The sequence below is a fragment of the Dermacentor andersoni genome, chromosome 5, assembly GCF_023375885.2.
Source record: "Dermacentor andersoni chromosome 5, qqDerAnde1_hic_scaffold, whole genome shotgun sequence".
Lineage (NCBI taxonomy): Eukaryota > Metazoa > Arthropoda > Arachnida > Ixodida > Ixodidae > Dermacentor > Dermacentor andersoni.
Window position 1 is genome coordinate 188,508,079 of NC_092818.1, and position 15,102 is coordinate 188,523,180.

At 45.6% G+C, this 15,102-nt stretch overlaps 2 protein-coding genes across 5 annotated transcripts in view; one reads left to right on the forward strand and one right to left on the reverse strand.

Annotated features, from left to right (window-relative positions):
• The window catches only part of LOC126531739 (zinc transporter foi-like), a 112,290-nt gene extending 109,820 nt beyond the window's left edge, over positions 1 to 2,470 (reverse strand). Inside the window, exon 1 of one of the 2 annotated variants that reach the window (XM_055071422.2) lies at positions 2,353 to 2,470. The gene's annotated coding sequence lies outside the window, so the exon portion shown is untranslated. The remainder of the gene's footprint in view (positions 1 to 2,352) is intronic. The other variant, XM_050179435.3, reaches the window with a different exon arrangement.
• Positions 1 to 15,102, forward strand: part of LOC126531742 (proton-coupled zinc antiporter SLC30A2-like) — an 83,383-nt gene that overhangs the window by 43,386 nt on the left and 24,895 nt on the right. Inside the window, exons 1-4 of one of the 3 annotated variants that reach the window (XM_050179448.3) lie at positions 1,890 to 2,335; positions 3,178 to 3,352; positions 3,934 to 4,072; positions 5,802 to 5,948. In XM_050179448.3, the coding sequence (XP_050035405.2) occupies positions 3,308 to 3,352; positions 3,934 to 4,072; positions 5,802 to 5,948 (331 nt within the window). In that variant the 5' untranslated portion in view covers positions 1,890 to 2,335; positions 3,178 to 3,307. Of the gene's footprint in view, positions 1 to 1,889; positions 2,336 to 2,590; positions 3,353 to 3,933; positions 4,073 to 5,801; positions 5,949 to 15,102 lie in introns of those variants that run through there. The other 2 variants (XM_050179447.3, XM_050179449.3) reach the window with 2 other exon arrangements.

The window sequence follows — 15,102 nt, forward strand, 5'->3', positions numbered from 1 at the left end:
ATGTCTTCTGTGTTTATTATGCATGGTTTATTGTAAGAAGGCACCCAAAGTCTCATTCACAATTTCCACACAGGCAAGCTGATTACCTCTCATTTCCTGATAGTAACACACAGCATGGGGTGCGAGAGATTAGGTTCCGCACCTCGTGCGAGCTAAACGAAAGCGCCTGTCGCCCGTGTTTTAAAAGGCGCCGGCATCGAAGGTGACAAAATGCACGTACGAATGCGGGAGTAGCACTCACGTGAGGGAATTTCGCATGCCGCGGTGATAGCAAGCATGAGGGAGTAGGTCGCAAAAATCCGGAAAAATAAAGATATTGGAAAAACGAACGAACTGAACACAGTGTCCGTGTACGGTACTCTGAAACACGCTAAGCCGAAGTAGGGGGCGACTAAGTGATCTGTGCGCACCAGAATTGAAGGGCACGAAACCGCAATCGTCCCGTGCAAGAGGGCCGTCATGCGTGCGGTGATTATGTAGCAAACATAACGGTTATAAACCCTTGCACTACAGCGAAGCCCAGGGGGCGGTCGAAGCAGCTCGCATATAAGGGGCTGTGTGTGGGCACCACACCGTTACTATGCATGTCGTACTACAGTCGGCAGCGGATGAAGCACGACAATCGGGAAATACGGATTCTCGTGTTCACGGTAAAAGGTATAGGCGGCGCCATCGGCTACCCGGGTGTTTTTATAACTTTCACATACAACGCATGCTGCAGTACAACGTAAATTATACCGAACGCGTCAAGGGCTCAGATTACCAACGGTCACTAATCACCGCACTTCAACGAGCATTACAAGTGAAATGAACCAAATAGCCCAGAAGTGCAGACAAGTTGTACGGCTGAGCAACCTATCCTGGCGCAACAGAAAGAAAACGCTACGCAGGAAGCTGCTTCGGTACGGTCCTTAGTTTCGGTGAATGGTGGACGAATATTGCAGTCCGAACGTTCTCCATGAGTGACAGCAACACTGCCGAGAGAAATAATTAGTAGGAAGCGTCACTAGTTAGCTACAAGGATTAGCTAGTTTGTTTAACGTAAGCAGTTCAGAGAGCTGACAAATCGGAAAGCTTGAATAGCAATGAATAGCGCGCAGAGGACGAGACAGTAAAATTCAGACACACACGAACCTCTGCGCGCTATTAATTTCTATTCAAATCATGCACCAACAAGCCCAAAAAGCTGCTGAAATCAGAAGGACCGAGTGCCGCGCGCACTTGCACATGACGCATGGGAGGAACGTGCGTTTGCTATTTTCATCAGCGTATTGACGTTCGACGCAGCATCACTGAACCGACAGCACACACGAATGTGCAAGACTTTAGTGGCGACGCCCTACACTGTGCCCACCTCGCGGTCTGCACAGATAAGAGCTTGGCATTGACAACACTAGCGTGAAAACAGCACTAAAGTCTTATTTTAAACTGCGATGCGCCCTCTGAAATTCGCGAGTTCTATTTAAAAACCCAGCTGACGAGGCGACGTATGTGCCAGCGCAAGTGCTCCGCGTCTATCCCTTGTTGCAGCGTAATTCGGTCCCATTGTAACACAGTCTTCAGACCCGCCACAAGATTTGGGACTGCGAAAGCTGTCAAAGCGAGCAGCGTAAATACTATACATATTTCGAACTCGACGCATGTGCAAATACCTGGCACGACAATTATGTCACGTGATTTCGCTCACTGTGGCTTTTCAAGGCGAATTTTGGTTCTTTTAACAAGCGAAAGTATATGCCAGAGACACCCTAATTACGTTCGAACCGAACGGACATCCCTAGCGTTACAGTGAAGCCAACTTGACCCTTGCATTCAAGGCTAAACATGGATCAGTGTTTGTGTATGCTTGATTTATAAAACGAAGCGCATTAAGCTCCTTTTCTTTTTCGAGACTAGGGTTTAATGATGTCTTCAGACAGCAATAAAAATTACGATGTTGAGAAGCAATAAACTGAATACGCAGATAAATCGGCGCCGGCCACACGCACGCTCGCGCGCGCGCTCGCGACGCTATGCTAGACCGCCAGAAAGCAAGCATTGCAACTGCAGCATTCGGAAAGGCTTAGTGCGGCGTGCCAATGCTCGAACAAGTGTTCGTTGCTGCTGCTGAAGACATGACACTGTGCAAGAGTTGACACTTGCGGCTCACCGCCGCCGCATGCCTGATTCAGAGATGAGCGTCTCGGAGGATGGCGCAGCTTGTTGGAAGACATTCACCATCCTTCCATATACGGCAACATACGCCGTAGTGCGGCAAAGTCACCTCGCTTCTGCTCGGCTTTTCAGTGGGCGCCGCTACCGCGTTTCGAAGTGGCCTACACGAGCGGTGGAAAAGGTGAAATCGTATCTTACCTGTATCTCCCGTAACTTTAAATATCCCCGCGGGACTATATTCAGGTTGGAGCCGTGTGCAGATCACACTCAAGATGGCGGGGATAATGCAAAGAGGAAAACGCCACCCAAAGTCGGAAGTGACGTTACCGGAAGACTGACAGCTCTCGATAGCTGCCGTGGTCTAAAATGCGTGGATATATTTTGGTCTGTTGGCGCCATCTGTATCCGCGTACAAAAAGTAGTTCTTAGATTTCTATTTGCATTTGTTATTTTCTGTAAATTTTGTATAACAGCTGGTGCTCATAACCGAATAAGTAAGTAATTGTCAGCACAATAAACAGTTTTACTTTCTGCTAATTAAACGTATGGTTAGTCAATGCATAAGTCATAACAGCAAATGCACATTCATCCGCACTCACATACATCCCGTTTTGATACATTTCTCCGGCGTCTCGGTAGCTGGCTGCGTGAAGAAACGCCGACTTTCCTCGGTTTTTTTTTCTTGTACTTTGCTGGACTTCAAACTATTTCACTGTCTGGCTTTTGAGCGATATGGGACGGTCGAATGTCTTGGCAAGCTATCGAAGTGACTCGCAATCTGAGCTGTTAGTGCCGTCGTTTGCCTCCAGCTGGAGGCCGGAGCCCGCTGGTTTTATCAGCTGTAATGGCATCCAGTGGTTCCGCCAAATTTGCCCATGTTCGTGATAAAGTCAAGCAGCTATTTACTGGTGAACGTGTAGCGTACTGCTCCGAGGATTCAGTTTCCGGAGACGAAGAACTTCTAGACATTACCAGCGCACCGCTGAGTCTGATGGATGAGAACGAGGATTTCTGTCTGTGTAGGCGCTGTCGCAACGCCAGTGACCCGTCTTCTCAGTGCCCACGCCAAAGCAGGCTACCTGTGAGTTTTAATTCAGCGAACGGAGCGCAGCACAACGGCGAGACGACGCCTGTCATCGCATCAGATGCTTGCATGAACTACAGGCACAATGGTGGTGAAAGCTCCGCACTCCTTTATGTGAGTATATGGGACACAGTGGTTGCGAACAGCAAGTTTGAGAAATATATTTAAAAGGAGTCAGCGCTGATACTTCATTTTCGCCACCACCCATCTTGGGTACTGTAAGCTTTGTTCCTTTTAGGTTGCCGCACGGTCCGCGAGGTGCTGCGCAGTTTGCTGACTAAAGCTGAGGGCTGCTTGTCACATGGCACCCGCTGGACCTTTGCGGCGAGCTTCAAAGCTGCGAATAATAATAATAATAAAAATACGCAGTTAAAGTGGTCATTTAGGACAAGAACCTGAATTGTGTTGATGTTGATGGCATGTATTATGCGGAGAACGCGTATTGACTCGGAAAAATGCATTAATTGTGTACAAAGTTTTAAGCCACAGTGATATCTTGTTGCATGACATTTGCACTTACTACATAAGCACAGTGAAAAGTGCATTGTGGCTCTGTTTTATGTCAGATGCACCTAATTCATTTGCATACGCTCGGGAGTTTCAACAGTTCTCGTACTAACGCAACAAAATCATGGCAAGCCCGTACGTCTCTGCATTTCAGTGAGTTTATGCGCGCTCTGTGTGTTTCTGCGCAGGACACCAGTGAAGATGACAGCGATGAGTCTATTCACTGCCATGTACACCAGCAGCCAAGGCTCTCGTCTAAGGTGGCGCAGAAACAACTCTTTGTCAGCTGTCTCATTTGCCTTACATTTATGATAGCTGAAGTAATTGGTTAGTATCTTCACCATAATCACTATAAAAAGTCGTTGATTCAATGAATAACATTGTGTCCCCATCATGGACTATGGTCAGTGAAGTACCAGGGGGAAAATCCTAATTATGCACAGCACAGCTTTAGTGCAAGCAGTGATGTTATAGTGCTAAAGCCAAATACAATGCAATGTGGAAAATGTGGAACCTGAACACTGTTCAAAGTTCACTGTAATGGTTTGCAAGGGATTGTGAAAAAATGTTTCATGAAATGAAGCATAATGTTTCCCGCTCTGTGGTAAAAAGGATTAACTGTCCCTCTGTTCTACATATCTTGCATAACGAGGTGATAATAATACCCTTCTTAGTGCTCAACATTTCTCACTGTCAGTACTTGCATTATCAGTGTTCTTGGTATCAACAGTTACACACTATCAGTGATGGTGGCTGTGCCCTTTCCATTGGGTTGCTGTCTGGCCTTAAACCAGTGAATACTTGACAAAAAGAAAACATGCTCAAGAGTCATAAAACATCACTGCAGAAGTCAAGACACATGCACAAACAAAATGTGAACATGAACACAGACAATGAAGTGCTTTGTCTGTGCCCGTGTTCAAATCTTTCTGTGCTTTAACTAGTGCAATGCTGCTTTATAATTATGCCATTCCAACTAACCCCAATACAAGCATTAATTAATTCTAACTAATCGCACATGCTTTGCAGTAGTAGTACAGTGTTGAGGTAGTATCATCATCCTTAAGGAAGGGAACATGTGAGCCTGTGGCTATTAGCCTCATCGGCCACATGTTGTGTAGCACCGCGGTGAGATGTGAAAAGGAGAAGGACACAGTTCCTTCTTATCACTATGCAACTGTCCCAAATGTTTCTTCACCTTAACCTTTCTTGTTTAGCACCTGTGAACAAGAACTGTTCCATTTGAATCTGATATGGATGAGCTGAATCTACCGCAGCTTTGTAGGCAGTTCGAGTAAACGGCAAGTATGACATGTTGCGGGATTGATCTATCATTCTCTCCACTCGCACACAGTATAAACACAGAAAGAAAAAAAAAAAAACATGCAAGAAGTGATGCAGGCATTAGAAGGAAGAGCATCACTCTCGTTTCATTTCTTTATCTTGCCATATGTTCATATGTTTCCTTTCATAGATTATGGTACTGCCTGCCATAGTGACTCTGTGGCTATGGGGTTCTGCCACTGAGGATGACGTCACTAGTTATATTCCCTGCTGCAGCAGCCACATTCTGATGGGGGTGATATGCAAATATGCTCGTCTGCTTAAATTTATGTGCACAATTATAGAAACCCCAGCTGGTCAAAATTAATTCAGAGCCCTCTACTGTGGCGTCGCTAATAGCCTCAGTAATGCTTTCAGTCAATGAACTCCATCGAATCGATCAGTTTTTAGGTGCTTACATGATTCGTACGCCTTCTGTTATAATGAGCATTATGTGCTTATCTTCACAGCCTTTGTATGACAGATGTCGCCTGGATGTTGTCCAAAATTTTTCTGTCTTTTAATTTAAAACCTCCCTGCTTGTTCTATTCACACTTTGGTTCACACATTGCTGTGAATTGAGTGCACTCTGGCGACTGAGCTGATTACATTGGTGTAATCAACATGAACAGGGCTAGCTCTTCAACAATCATGCTTTTAGATATGGTGCATTGTATTTCTTGCGTGGAACTCTGCACAGAGTGTTATTTGATGATCGCATCTTTGTTTTCAGGTGGCTACATGTCCAACAGCCTAGCTGTCATGTCAGATGCAGCACACCTATGTGCCGACTTGGCTGGTTTCTTGATCTCTATTTTTGCTGTCTGGATTGCACAGAAGTCGCCCACAAAAAGACTGTCCTTTGGGTTCTACCGTGCAGGTAAGAGACATGTAGTTTTGCGTAGTTACTTGTATGGCTTGCTCTGTCATGCAGTAATTTGCCGATAGCCTCCCAATAACAATCTCTGAAACATTTTTCGCTCATTTGTAGACAAATAGCATGGCAAACTCCTGAAAGTTGGTGTCTGACAGGCTTTCTGCTCAGTGATTGTGCTAAAACTTTGGGAAGATACTGCTTCACTCATTTTGGAAACACAAAAGCACTGAAGGAAGGAGGGACATTGTATTGCTAATGGTGGTATTTGATCATTAAAAAGAATGTACATTGACCCTTTGCATAACTTCCGAGGCAGCCTCCTGTACAGTGCTGAGTTTCTTTGCCAAGGCTGCAGGGTTTGTCCTCTCGGTGCATTTGTTGTAATATTTGTTGTAATGTTTACGAATTTGGGCTCTTTTATAATTTTACAAATGTTGCGCCAAGTTTTGCGAAGAATAAGTTTTGCTCAGGTGTTGAAAGATGGTGCGGCACAAGATTGCAAAATATAGTTGAAAGGTTATTTAACCTGTAGCTGACACCGGTCAAAGACAATGTCCCCTTGAGCGAGTTGGGGCTCAGAACGTGACAGGATCGCCGCTCATGCACTCTGTCACGTCACGCGTCGCGTAAGGGGAGTAGGAGGAGCATCGAGTTGCTTAAATTTTTTTTTGACCGCACAACCTTCGGGATCTGCCCACATATTTAGACTGCACTATCTTCAGGATTGGCCACAGAAACAGACCAGAAACACGCATACCCGATATGGGAAAATGGGGGGTAACTTGCTTAGTAAGGCACTGTCTTTAAGATGCATATAAAAATGAAATCCCAATGGCAGCTGCTTGACTGTATTGTGGCAATGTAGCCCACAATATGCCAGATGGGTACTTGCTTAGAACAAGTTTCTGGTGAAGGCCAAAATTGGCAACAGCCAAGTCCCTGAAAAAAGTTGCTGTGATCTTAAAATAATGTGTTGCTTGTCAGTCTGTCCTGTTAGAGGTTTGCTTGTGAGCTACGTCTAAAGACAAAACATTATTAGAGTGCATAAGCATAAAAAAAAATGGTGTGTGCTCGCAGGGAACTTTAATGAAATGCATGTTAATTGCCCTCTCTCCCTTGTCATGTCTGCAAAAGGTTTGCGAATTTTGAGATTTACAAGTTGGCAGTTGTGAGCTTGGCAAATAAAGCATGAGAATGCCTCAATGTTAGTGCCATGGTGGGTTCTTGAATACTTCAAGCGCATTGAGTTTCAGCAGCATGACCAATGTGCTTGCACACATGTTCCTTCAGCTCGACAGTGTGCCAAACAACTGTTAGCAGTATGAGTTAGGGGTGTTAGAGCCGCTGCTCTTTTCTGCTTTCTCTCTCTCTCTTCCTAGATATTTCACATCTTTGACCCAAACCAGACATTTGTAACAAGTTACAGTGATTAAATCCAATTGGGGAACTGCTGCTACACTTTCTCCAAACAGCTACCAAGGACAAATCTCTCTGCATGCTGCTGTAAAAGCCTCATTTTGGCAATAATCTACTTCGAACACCCCTGCTCGAGGTCCCGTGGCAATGATTGCGAAAACAAAACCAGAGCTTGCACTTCCGCTACCTTGCACCCTATGTGTGGTGGCACTTCAGCATTTTCGGTTATAGAGCTTGCCTCCGCATGTTGATTCAAGCAAACAACAAAGCGGGCTGCATTGTCCCCAGCCTCGTAAGTGCTACAATTTCACTGAGCCAGTAACAATTCGGAGCACTAAAGCAACTGATGCTGCAAGCAACAGCAACATTGACTGGATGTGGGGGCACCAGTGGTGAGTGGAAACAGGCATTAATCTAAGGTGATTCAGAGTTGTCTGGAAATGAGGAAAATGAAGAGAATCTCGAGGATCAACTCAAATCAGCAAGGAAGATACTGGACTCTTAAGATAAAATGCTTCTCCGAAATCCAAAGCATTGAGACACTTGAAGTGAAGGAGGGCTAAAAGAGGCTCTCAGAAACACTTGCAGGCATGGAGCCTATTCGAAATAAGAAGTAAAGCTATACCATAAGAACCCGACAGATGCCCCCAACCCTGAAAGAAACCCAACCCCTATTTTTGGCATGGTTTGCTGTTTTTTCCTCAACACCAAAAGATAGCCTACTTCTCATAATCCCACTGCCCTGGAGAGGTGGCACCGCTGCTGGTGCCAGCAGTGGTGACCACGGCAAAAACAGAGTCAGTTAGCTACTGCTGGAGATGAGGAACAGTGCTGACTGGGAATGAGAGCGATTCTTCGTTCATCGCACTTTGCTGCAATGGTAACCTTGGCTGAAGCTAACTACTATGGGGGATAAAAGAACAGTGCTGAACAATCTTCAAACATGCAAAACTTAGTCACTTTGTCGCGGGCAGCGACGACGTCGGGCAGCAGGCACGTACCCAGGGAGGAAGGGGTCCCCTCCCCCCGAAATTAAGCGACATACCCCCCCCCCCCCACCCCCACCCCCCGCCAGGCCACCACTCCTAAAGTGTCGCCAAGTCAATTTTGAGACTTGACAGCTATTCAGCGGCCAACAGTGGGCTGCTGTTACAGTAGTATTATGGCTGAGGCATAGAAGCAGTCGCTGATTAGGTCAAGGGAAAGGACACTGAACTGAGGACGTGAAACAGATTGATATTCTCCCAGCTAAAAGATGGCGTAATGTTTTCGCCTTTCTCATTATTTCAATGTTTGTTTTGAAATCTGAAGGTGCTGCTGCTAGAAAGGCCCCACTGATATCTCTTCAACGATCTACGTTTCATAATCATCCCTAAAAATTTCAAAATTTCAATCAAACCCTGCAATAACCATTGAATCTATAAGCAATATGAATGTCACCCGTTACCTCGTCTGATTTTTTTCCCTAATTGTAGAGTACTTTTCATGGAAAAGTGGCAACGGGAAACAAGAGTCACAAGAAATTCAAAATTATGTGATCTACTAAGGGAGAGAGCTGAGGCAACAGCCAAACAGGAAGGAAAAGCAAAAATTAACAAATTTAGCCATTGTTTGTGAAAATATTTATGGATGAAAATCTTTTTGTTTAAGAAGGAAGTAGAGAAAACGCCGTCAGAAGTGGAGAATGATTCCGTGCGTTTTATTGGCGCTTCTACAGTTATCGGTCGAGCTGCCCGACGTAGGCACTTATCTGCTGTGCTTATGTGGGTGTTTTTCTAACCTTCCATGGCGTGCACAGTACGTCTAGAACAACAGTGTCCTGCGCTCTACACGGTTGTACAGGACTGGCGGCCATGCATCATTACGCAACTTCCCAAATAACAATACGAGTCGGTTTTGGCATAGTTTCATACAATGTACTAAAGGGAACTCTGGTGCTTCAATCATTGAGCCACAGTGGGAATGATGGGGAGTACATGGATTTGTCTGTTCTTCGTGTTTGTGGATTCATTTATTACGCTTTGTATGCGTTCATTGTCGTAAATTTCAGAGCAATGTCTACTTTTCTAAGTGCAGAAGACACTGCGAACACAATCACTACTAATTACAACGGTTCAGCTTGTCGAGGTCGCCAAATTGAAACGCGCCTAGCGTCTCAAGGCACTGGCATGCCCACGATAAATTCATAAGGGCGTTGTTACTTGTCGATGCATACCTGTGCCTGTGATGTCCTGTGTTCGAATCCTGCGGTCAGACAATTTTAATAATGTTTATTTATTTACTGCGCAGTACATTGTTTAAAATGACGAGCTTACAAAGTCACGAAGCGGTATGAAACCAGAAGAATGAAGTTTAGGCAAATCCATGTACTTCCCATAATTCCCATGCTGGCTCAACCGCTCCCATTACAGCTCCCGTAGACACTGCCGCCAGAGTTCCCTCTAGTAATTATTGTATGAAACTCTGTGGGCCTTGGTACTTCACTAGGTAGAGCAGTAAACGAGGGACCCAAAGGAACTGTGATTGTTCCGCAAATATATCTTTCACTATAATTCATCTCATTAGAAAAACACTACTAGAAACCTTCATTTTACACTTTCGCTTGTTTACTTGTTCTTGGCTGTGTCCTTCCTGCGCCTCTTTCCTGCGTGAGTGAATTTTATCTGGTTCCTGGTTTGCCAAGTAAAGCAGAGGTGTATATCACAGGTGTACTTGTCAGATACACCTTATTTCATTTCTGTTTTGCGGGTTTACACGCCTTTATAGCAAGCGGTGGGAATGATTAATGCTTGTACTAGTAAAAGTAGACCCGCCTCTGATTTGCGTGGGAAAGTTACCCTGGGGGTTGCACCCCCCCCCCCCCCCCCCTGAAAAAAAAAATCCTGGGTACATGCCTCTCAGGCAGTTACAAACCTTCACGATTAAAAACAAAGTGGAGCCAGTCTAATGGGCACTGAAACACCAGCAGTAATGCTAGCAATACCGGCTGTCATTTTGAGGTGGACCGCAATAAAGTGAGGCAATAGAACAGTGATATTGACTGTTTGTTCGAAGGTTTTGAGGAAGACTGAACAAGCACACATAAAAAAAAACTTCACAACCTTTGGTTACTGTTTTCTTTTTTTTTCTCAACTTTTCTTGATTCTATCGCGAAAGTTAGCTCACTCCTCCTTTTCACCCAATTGGCTCTTTATTTTACATGTGCTAACTCTTGAGATATTACGGTACATTAAGGTCGCTTGCAGGTTGAGACTCCAACTTCTGTATATAATGTCATTTCGCTATTGCTGCTGTCTTGTAAGCAGTTTTCCACTCACTCATAACTTTGTAACTCATTACATGGTGTTTTTAACTAAGCTTATGATTCCTCCTAAATGTTAGTTCGCATGATTTTTATTTATAACTAGCTTTGTAAAATTATTTAAATTGTGTTGTATTGTTTTGTGTCTCCAAAATGTCTGCTACAAAAATAAATTTTTCCTGCTGCAAAAGCTGCTGCAAGAAGCTTTTTGAATGTTCCACCAATGCTAAATTTTGCTAAGTGGAATAACGCCATGTACATTTGAGCAGGGTAAGATGTACATTGTGAATTGTTTGCGTGAACAATAATATATGTTGACTGATGGGGGGGGGGGGGGGGTAAGGAGGGAAGTTGTTCACAATGTGTGGGTGTGTGAGTATCATACATGTATGAGTGTCAAGCCTGTTATGAATTATAATTTGGGGAGTGAAAAAGAAAAGTTAAACAAGGATGGAATACCTAAATTGTATGTCAGATCAATGATCAGGAATACCCATGTCCGCATGGTGGCAGATACTTCTGCTTAATGAATTGTGAGGTACCAAATACAGGTTTCCATGAAAAGGTGTCAATTTGATTAAATTAGATTTTGGCACTGTGTAATTATTCAGTGCTGTCTCGAATTTATTTGCACACCACTAGTGGTATCACAATCCGCTGATGCTTTTGCCACTCAGCTCAGTGTACTAGATGCAAGCCAGATCAGGAAATATTTATTATTATTGCTTGTCATTATTTAGTAGTGTGGTTTATTCAATACTGACGACAGCCTTTTGGCAGCTAAGGCATGAGCGGTACAGTGACATAAGTAGGTACAAAGGTAACATGATTTGACAGTTGAATGTAAGTGGGCCATAGAGTATAAGAATAATGTAACAAGCAGACTATGCAACAAGAATGAAGAAAGATAGCAGTTAACCAAACAAGCAAAAAGAAAACAAAATCAGAAATATGATACAAAGACCATTAAGAGTGACGAAGGCAAATGCAAACTGCTGTAGAAAATGAGACAAGGCCACTAAAAATGATGCTCGTGATGTCACCTGCATCACATCACGTCAGAGTGAGCTCCATTGCAATATTGTTATAGGAAAAAAAGAGTATCGATAGGTGTTCGCTCACTGAAAGTGAGGCGCACACTGCTACACTGATCATTCTTTTCTACTTCACTTTGTACTTCTCTGTATTTGACACAATATAATCTTGATTTTGTGTTGTAGCATCTCTTAGAATGCAAGCACCCCTTTCATCTTATCTCCCATATTATTCCATCAAATATATTATGCATTTCTTATATTGCCCTATACTATCACTATTTTATACGCTTTCAGTGAGATGGTCATGGTAGGGTCTGTGACCACTGCCCTAGACTGAAGAACCTGTGCAACACAGTTTTGTGATAGCATATTAGTACCACAACATCCGATTTTCGTGATGTAACAAAAAGTCCTGCTCAACATCTCTGAAGTTTGCACTCCACTTGCCATTTGCCAGTGAACTGGCTTTATTAAAAAGGTGTTTACCTATTTATTTCTTGCTCATTTCAGGAAATGAGGCCCCATACCATCATTATAAATCCAGCAGTAACCTATAATGAAGGAGGAGGAGGAGGAATAAGCTTTATTAGTAGAAATGACCCGACGGTAAAATTGTCCGAGGTGGGCAGCGTCCCTAGTCCAGGATGCCTGAGCCGATAGCTTGGCCCTGCTCACCAGGCGATGCTGGTCTTCAGAGCTCGAGCTTGTCAGCTGGGCCTCCGACTGCTCGACGGTTGGTCCGGTGATGGGCGGTGTCGATGGGTTTTGTTGACATTCTCATACCATGTGGCAGAGGGTATTGGGCGTAGAGCAGAAGGCACATTTGTGAGTATAGCTCGTAGGGTACATGGCGTGTAGCAGGGTGCCGTGCGAGAATGAGCCGGTCTGTAGTTTTCGAAAGATCACCTCTTGTCAGCTTGGGATGCGGGGGTGGATAGATCCTCCTACCCAGTCTGTAGTGGCTCAGGATATCGGCGTATCTTTTCGGTACGCTATCTTGTTGGTCTATCGGTCCTTGTGAACCTGGTGGGATAGCCCCGAGAATGTGATCTCGGGCAGCAGCATTAGCCGCTACATTACCTGCCAGGGACTCGTGTCCCGGGTCCCAGACAATGTACTCTGGAAAATTGTCTCGTTTTTCGAGGATGCTCAGGGCTTGTTTGGAAATGCGGCCCTTTTGATAATTTCTACATGCTGTTTGTGAGTCGGTGATGATTGTGATTTGTTCTTCCTCTCGCTGGCCCGTAGTGGCCACCAGGCCTATCGCCGTTTCTTCTGCGCAGTCGATGTCTGGAGTGCTTACTGAGGCCGCTGCTACCTCTTGTCCTTGGCCATTGATCACGCTGATAGCGTGGGCCGCTCTGTTCTTGTACTTTGCCGCGTCAGTGTATCGAACTTCTTGTTTTGGTCCTTCGTAGGCCTTACGTAGAGCTTTCACTCTCGCTCGCCTCCTTTCTCTGTGGTATTCAGGGTGCATGTTTCTCGGCATGCTGTCCACCGTGATCTTCTCCCTCAGGGGTAGAGGAACCCACTGTTTTGTGGACTCATATTCGACTGGGTAGCCCAGTCTTATTAGCGAGTCCCTACCCGTGCTGGTGAGCTTGAGTCGCTCTATCTGGCTCGTCTTGTGGGCCTCTACTAGTTCCTCCCAAGTATTGTGGATGCCCAGGCTGAGTAGCTTCTCCGTCGACATCGTCGGTGGAAGCCCCAGTGCCAGCTTGTAGGTCTTTCATATTAGGGTGTTCAATTTGTCTCTCTCACTGTTCTTGAGACCCAGGTACGGGGTGCCGTAAGTGATTCTGCTGATTATCAGGGCTTCTAATAATCTGATTTTGTCCTGCTCTTTCAGGCCATGCATTTTGTTTGTCACTCTTCGCACCAAGTGCGCGACTTGGGTAACTGTCACTTGCAGTTTTTTAATGGCGGCGAGAACGGCACCGTCCTTCTGGAAAGTGAGGCCCAGAATACAGAGTGTGTCCACCTTGGGTATGTTGACTCCATGTAGTGTCAACGTTGGGTCAGGTGTCTCCTGCGGAGGCCGCCCTCTTGTCCTCTTTTTGAGGATCAGGAGCTCAGACTTTTCCGGCGCGCATGAAAGACCGCAGTGGTGTAGATAATGCTCGGTCCTGTCGATGGCTTCCTGCAGGGCGTCTTGTTGTTCGCCCACCGATACCGTGCACGTCCACATGGTCAGGTCGTCTGCATACATTGTGTGACGGATACCCCCGATGTTCTCCAAGAGGTTTGGCAATCCCCTCATCGCTATATTGAACAGCAACGGGGAGATCACAGACCCCTGGGGGGTTCCTTTCTGCGGTATTTGGAACTTCCCGGTCCTGAGGTTCCCCAGGCCTATGGTCGCCGTTCTACCCGTCAGGAAGTCCCGGACGTAGTTGTATGTCCGCCGTCCAATGTTGGTATGTTGTAGGCTGTTTAGCACTGCTTCGTGTGAGACGTTGCTGAAGGCTCCCTTCACGTCAAGTGCCAGGATGGCACTCTTGTGGCATGTGCTGAGGCCGTCGATGACTTTTTCTTTAAGCTGAAGTAGAATGTCCTGGGTGGAGAGGTTAGGCCGGAAACCGAACATAGTGTTCGGCAGGTGCCCACCTTCTTCCAGGTAGGGCGAGAGATGATTGTGGACCATGTGCTCGAAGAGTTTTCCCGCGCATGACGTGAGAGAGATCGAACGCAGGTTCTGTAGGTTAATGGGCTTGCCGGGTTTCAGGATCATCGTTATGTCCGCGTGCTTCCAGGAAGCCGGTATACTGCCGGTCTCCCAGCTTTCATTGATATACTTTAGTAAACTCTCCGTCGCCCCATCATCAAGGTTACGGAGGGTCTTGTTGTTAATTTTATCCCTGCCGGGCACCGTGTTTCTTGTGAGATTTCTTAAGGCTGCCACGATCTCCGACTTGGTGAAAGGTTGGTCTAAATCCGGATTGGGTTACCCCTCGTACTCCGGGTGAATGACTGGCTGCGTCTTCCGTTGTTGCTCGTCTCCGATGTATTTCCCGGTGATGGGTTCGAGCACTTCTTCATCGGTTCCTTGGAAGTTGTGTATAAGTCTTTGTATGTGTTGCCCCATGACAGTTTTTGATTCCGTCTTTGCCAGAATGAAGGAAGATCTTTTATTAGGGCGATAGCCTTAACTGGCTCACACCCTCGATGGTCGGGAAAATGCGGCGTGCAGTACAGAAGGTCATGTGAGCTCGCCTTGCGCAGACATGCACTTGTGCCACTGCTCGCATATTTGTCGTCTTCTTCTGCAGCTGGCTCCGATGCTGCTCATCATGCCAGCATTCCCATACTGCCGCTTGCGCACTACTCGCGTTGCTCATCATCTTGTGCCACAGCTGTCTCAGATGCCGCTCATCATGCCAAAAACAAGGCAAAGTTAATTAAG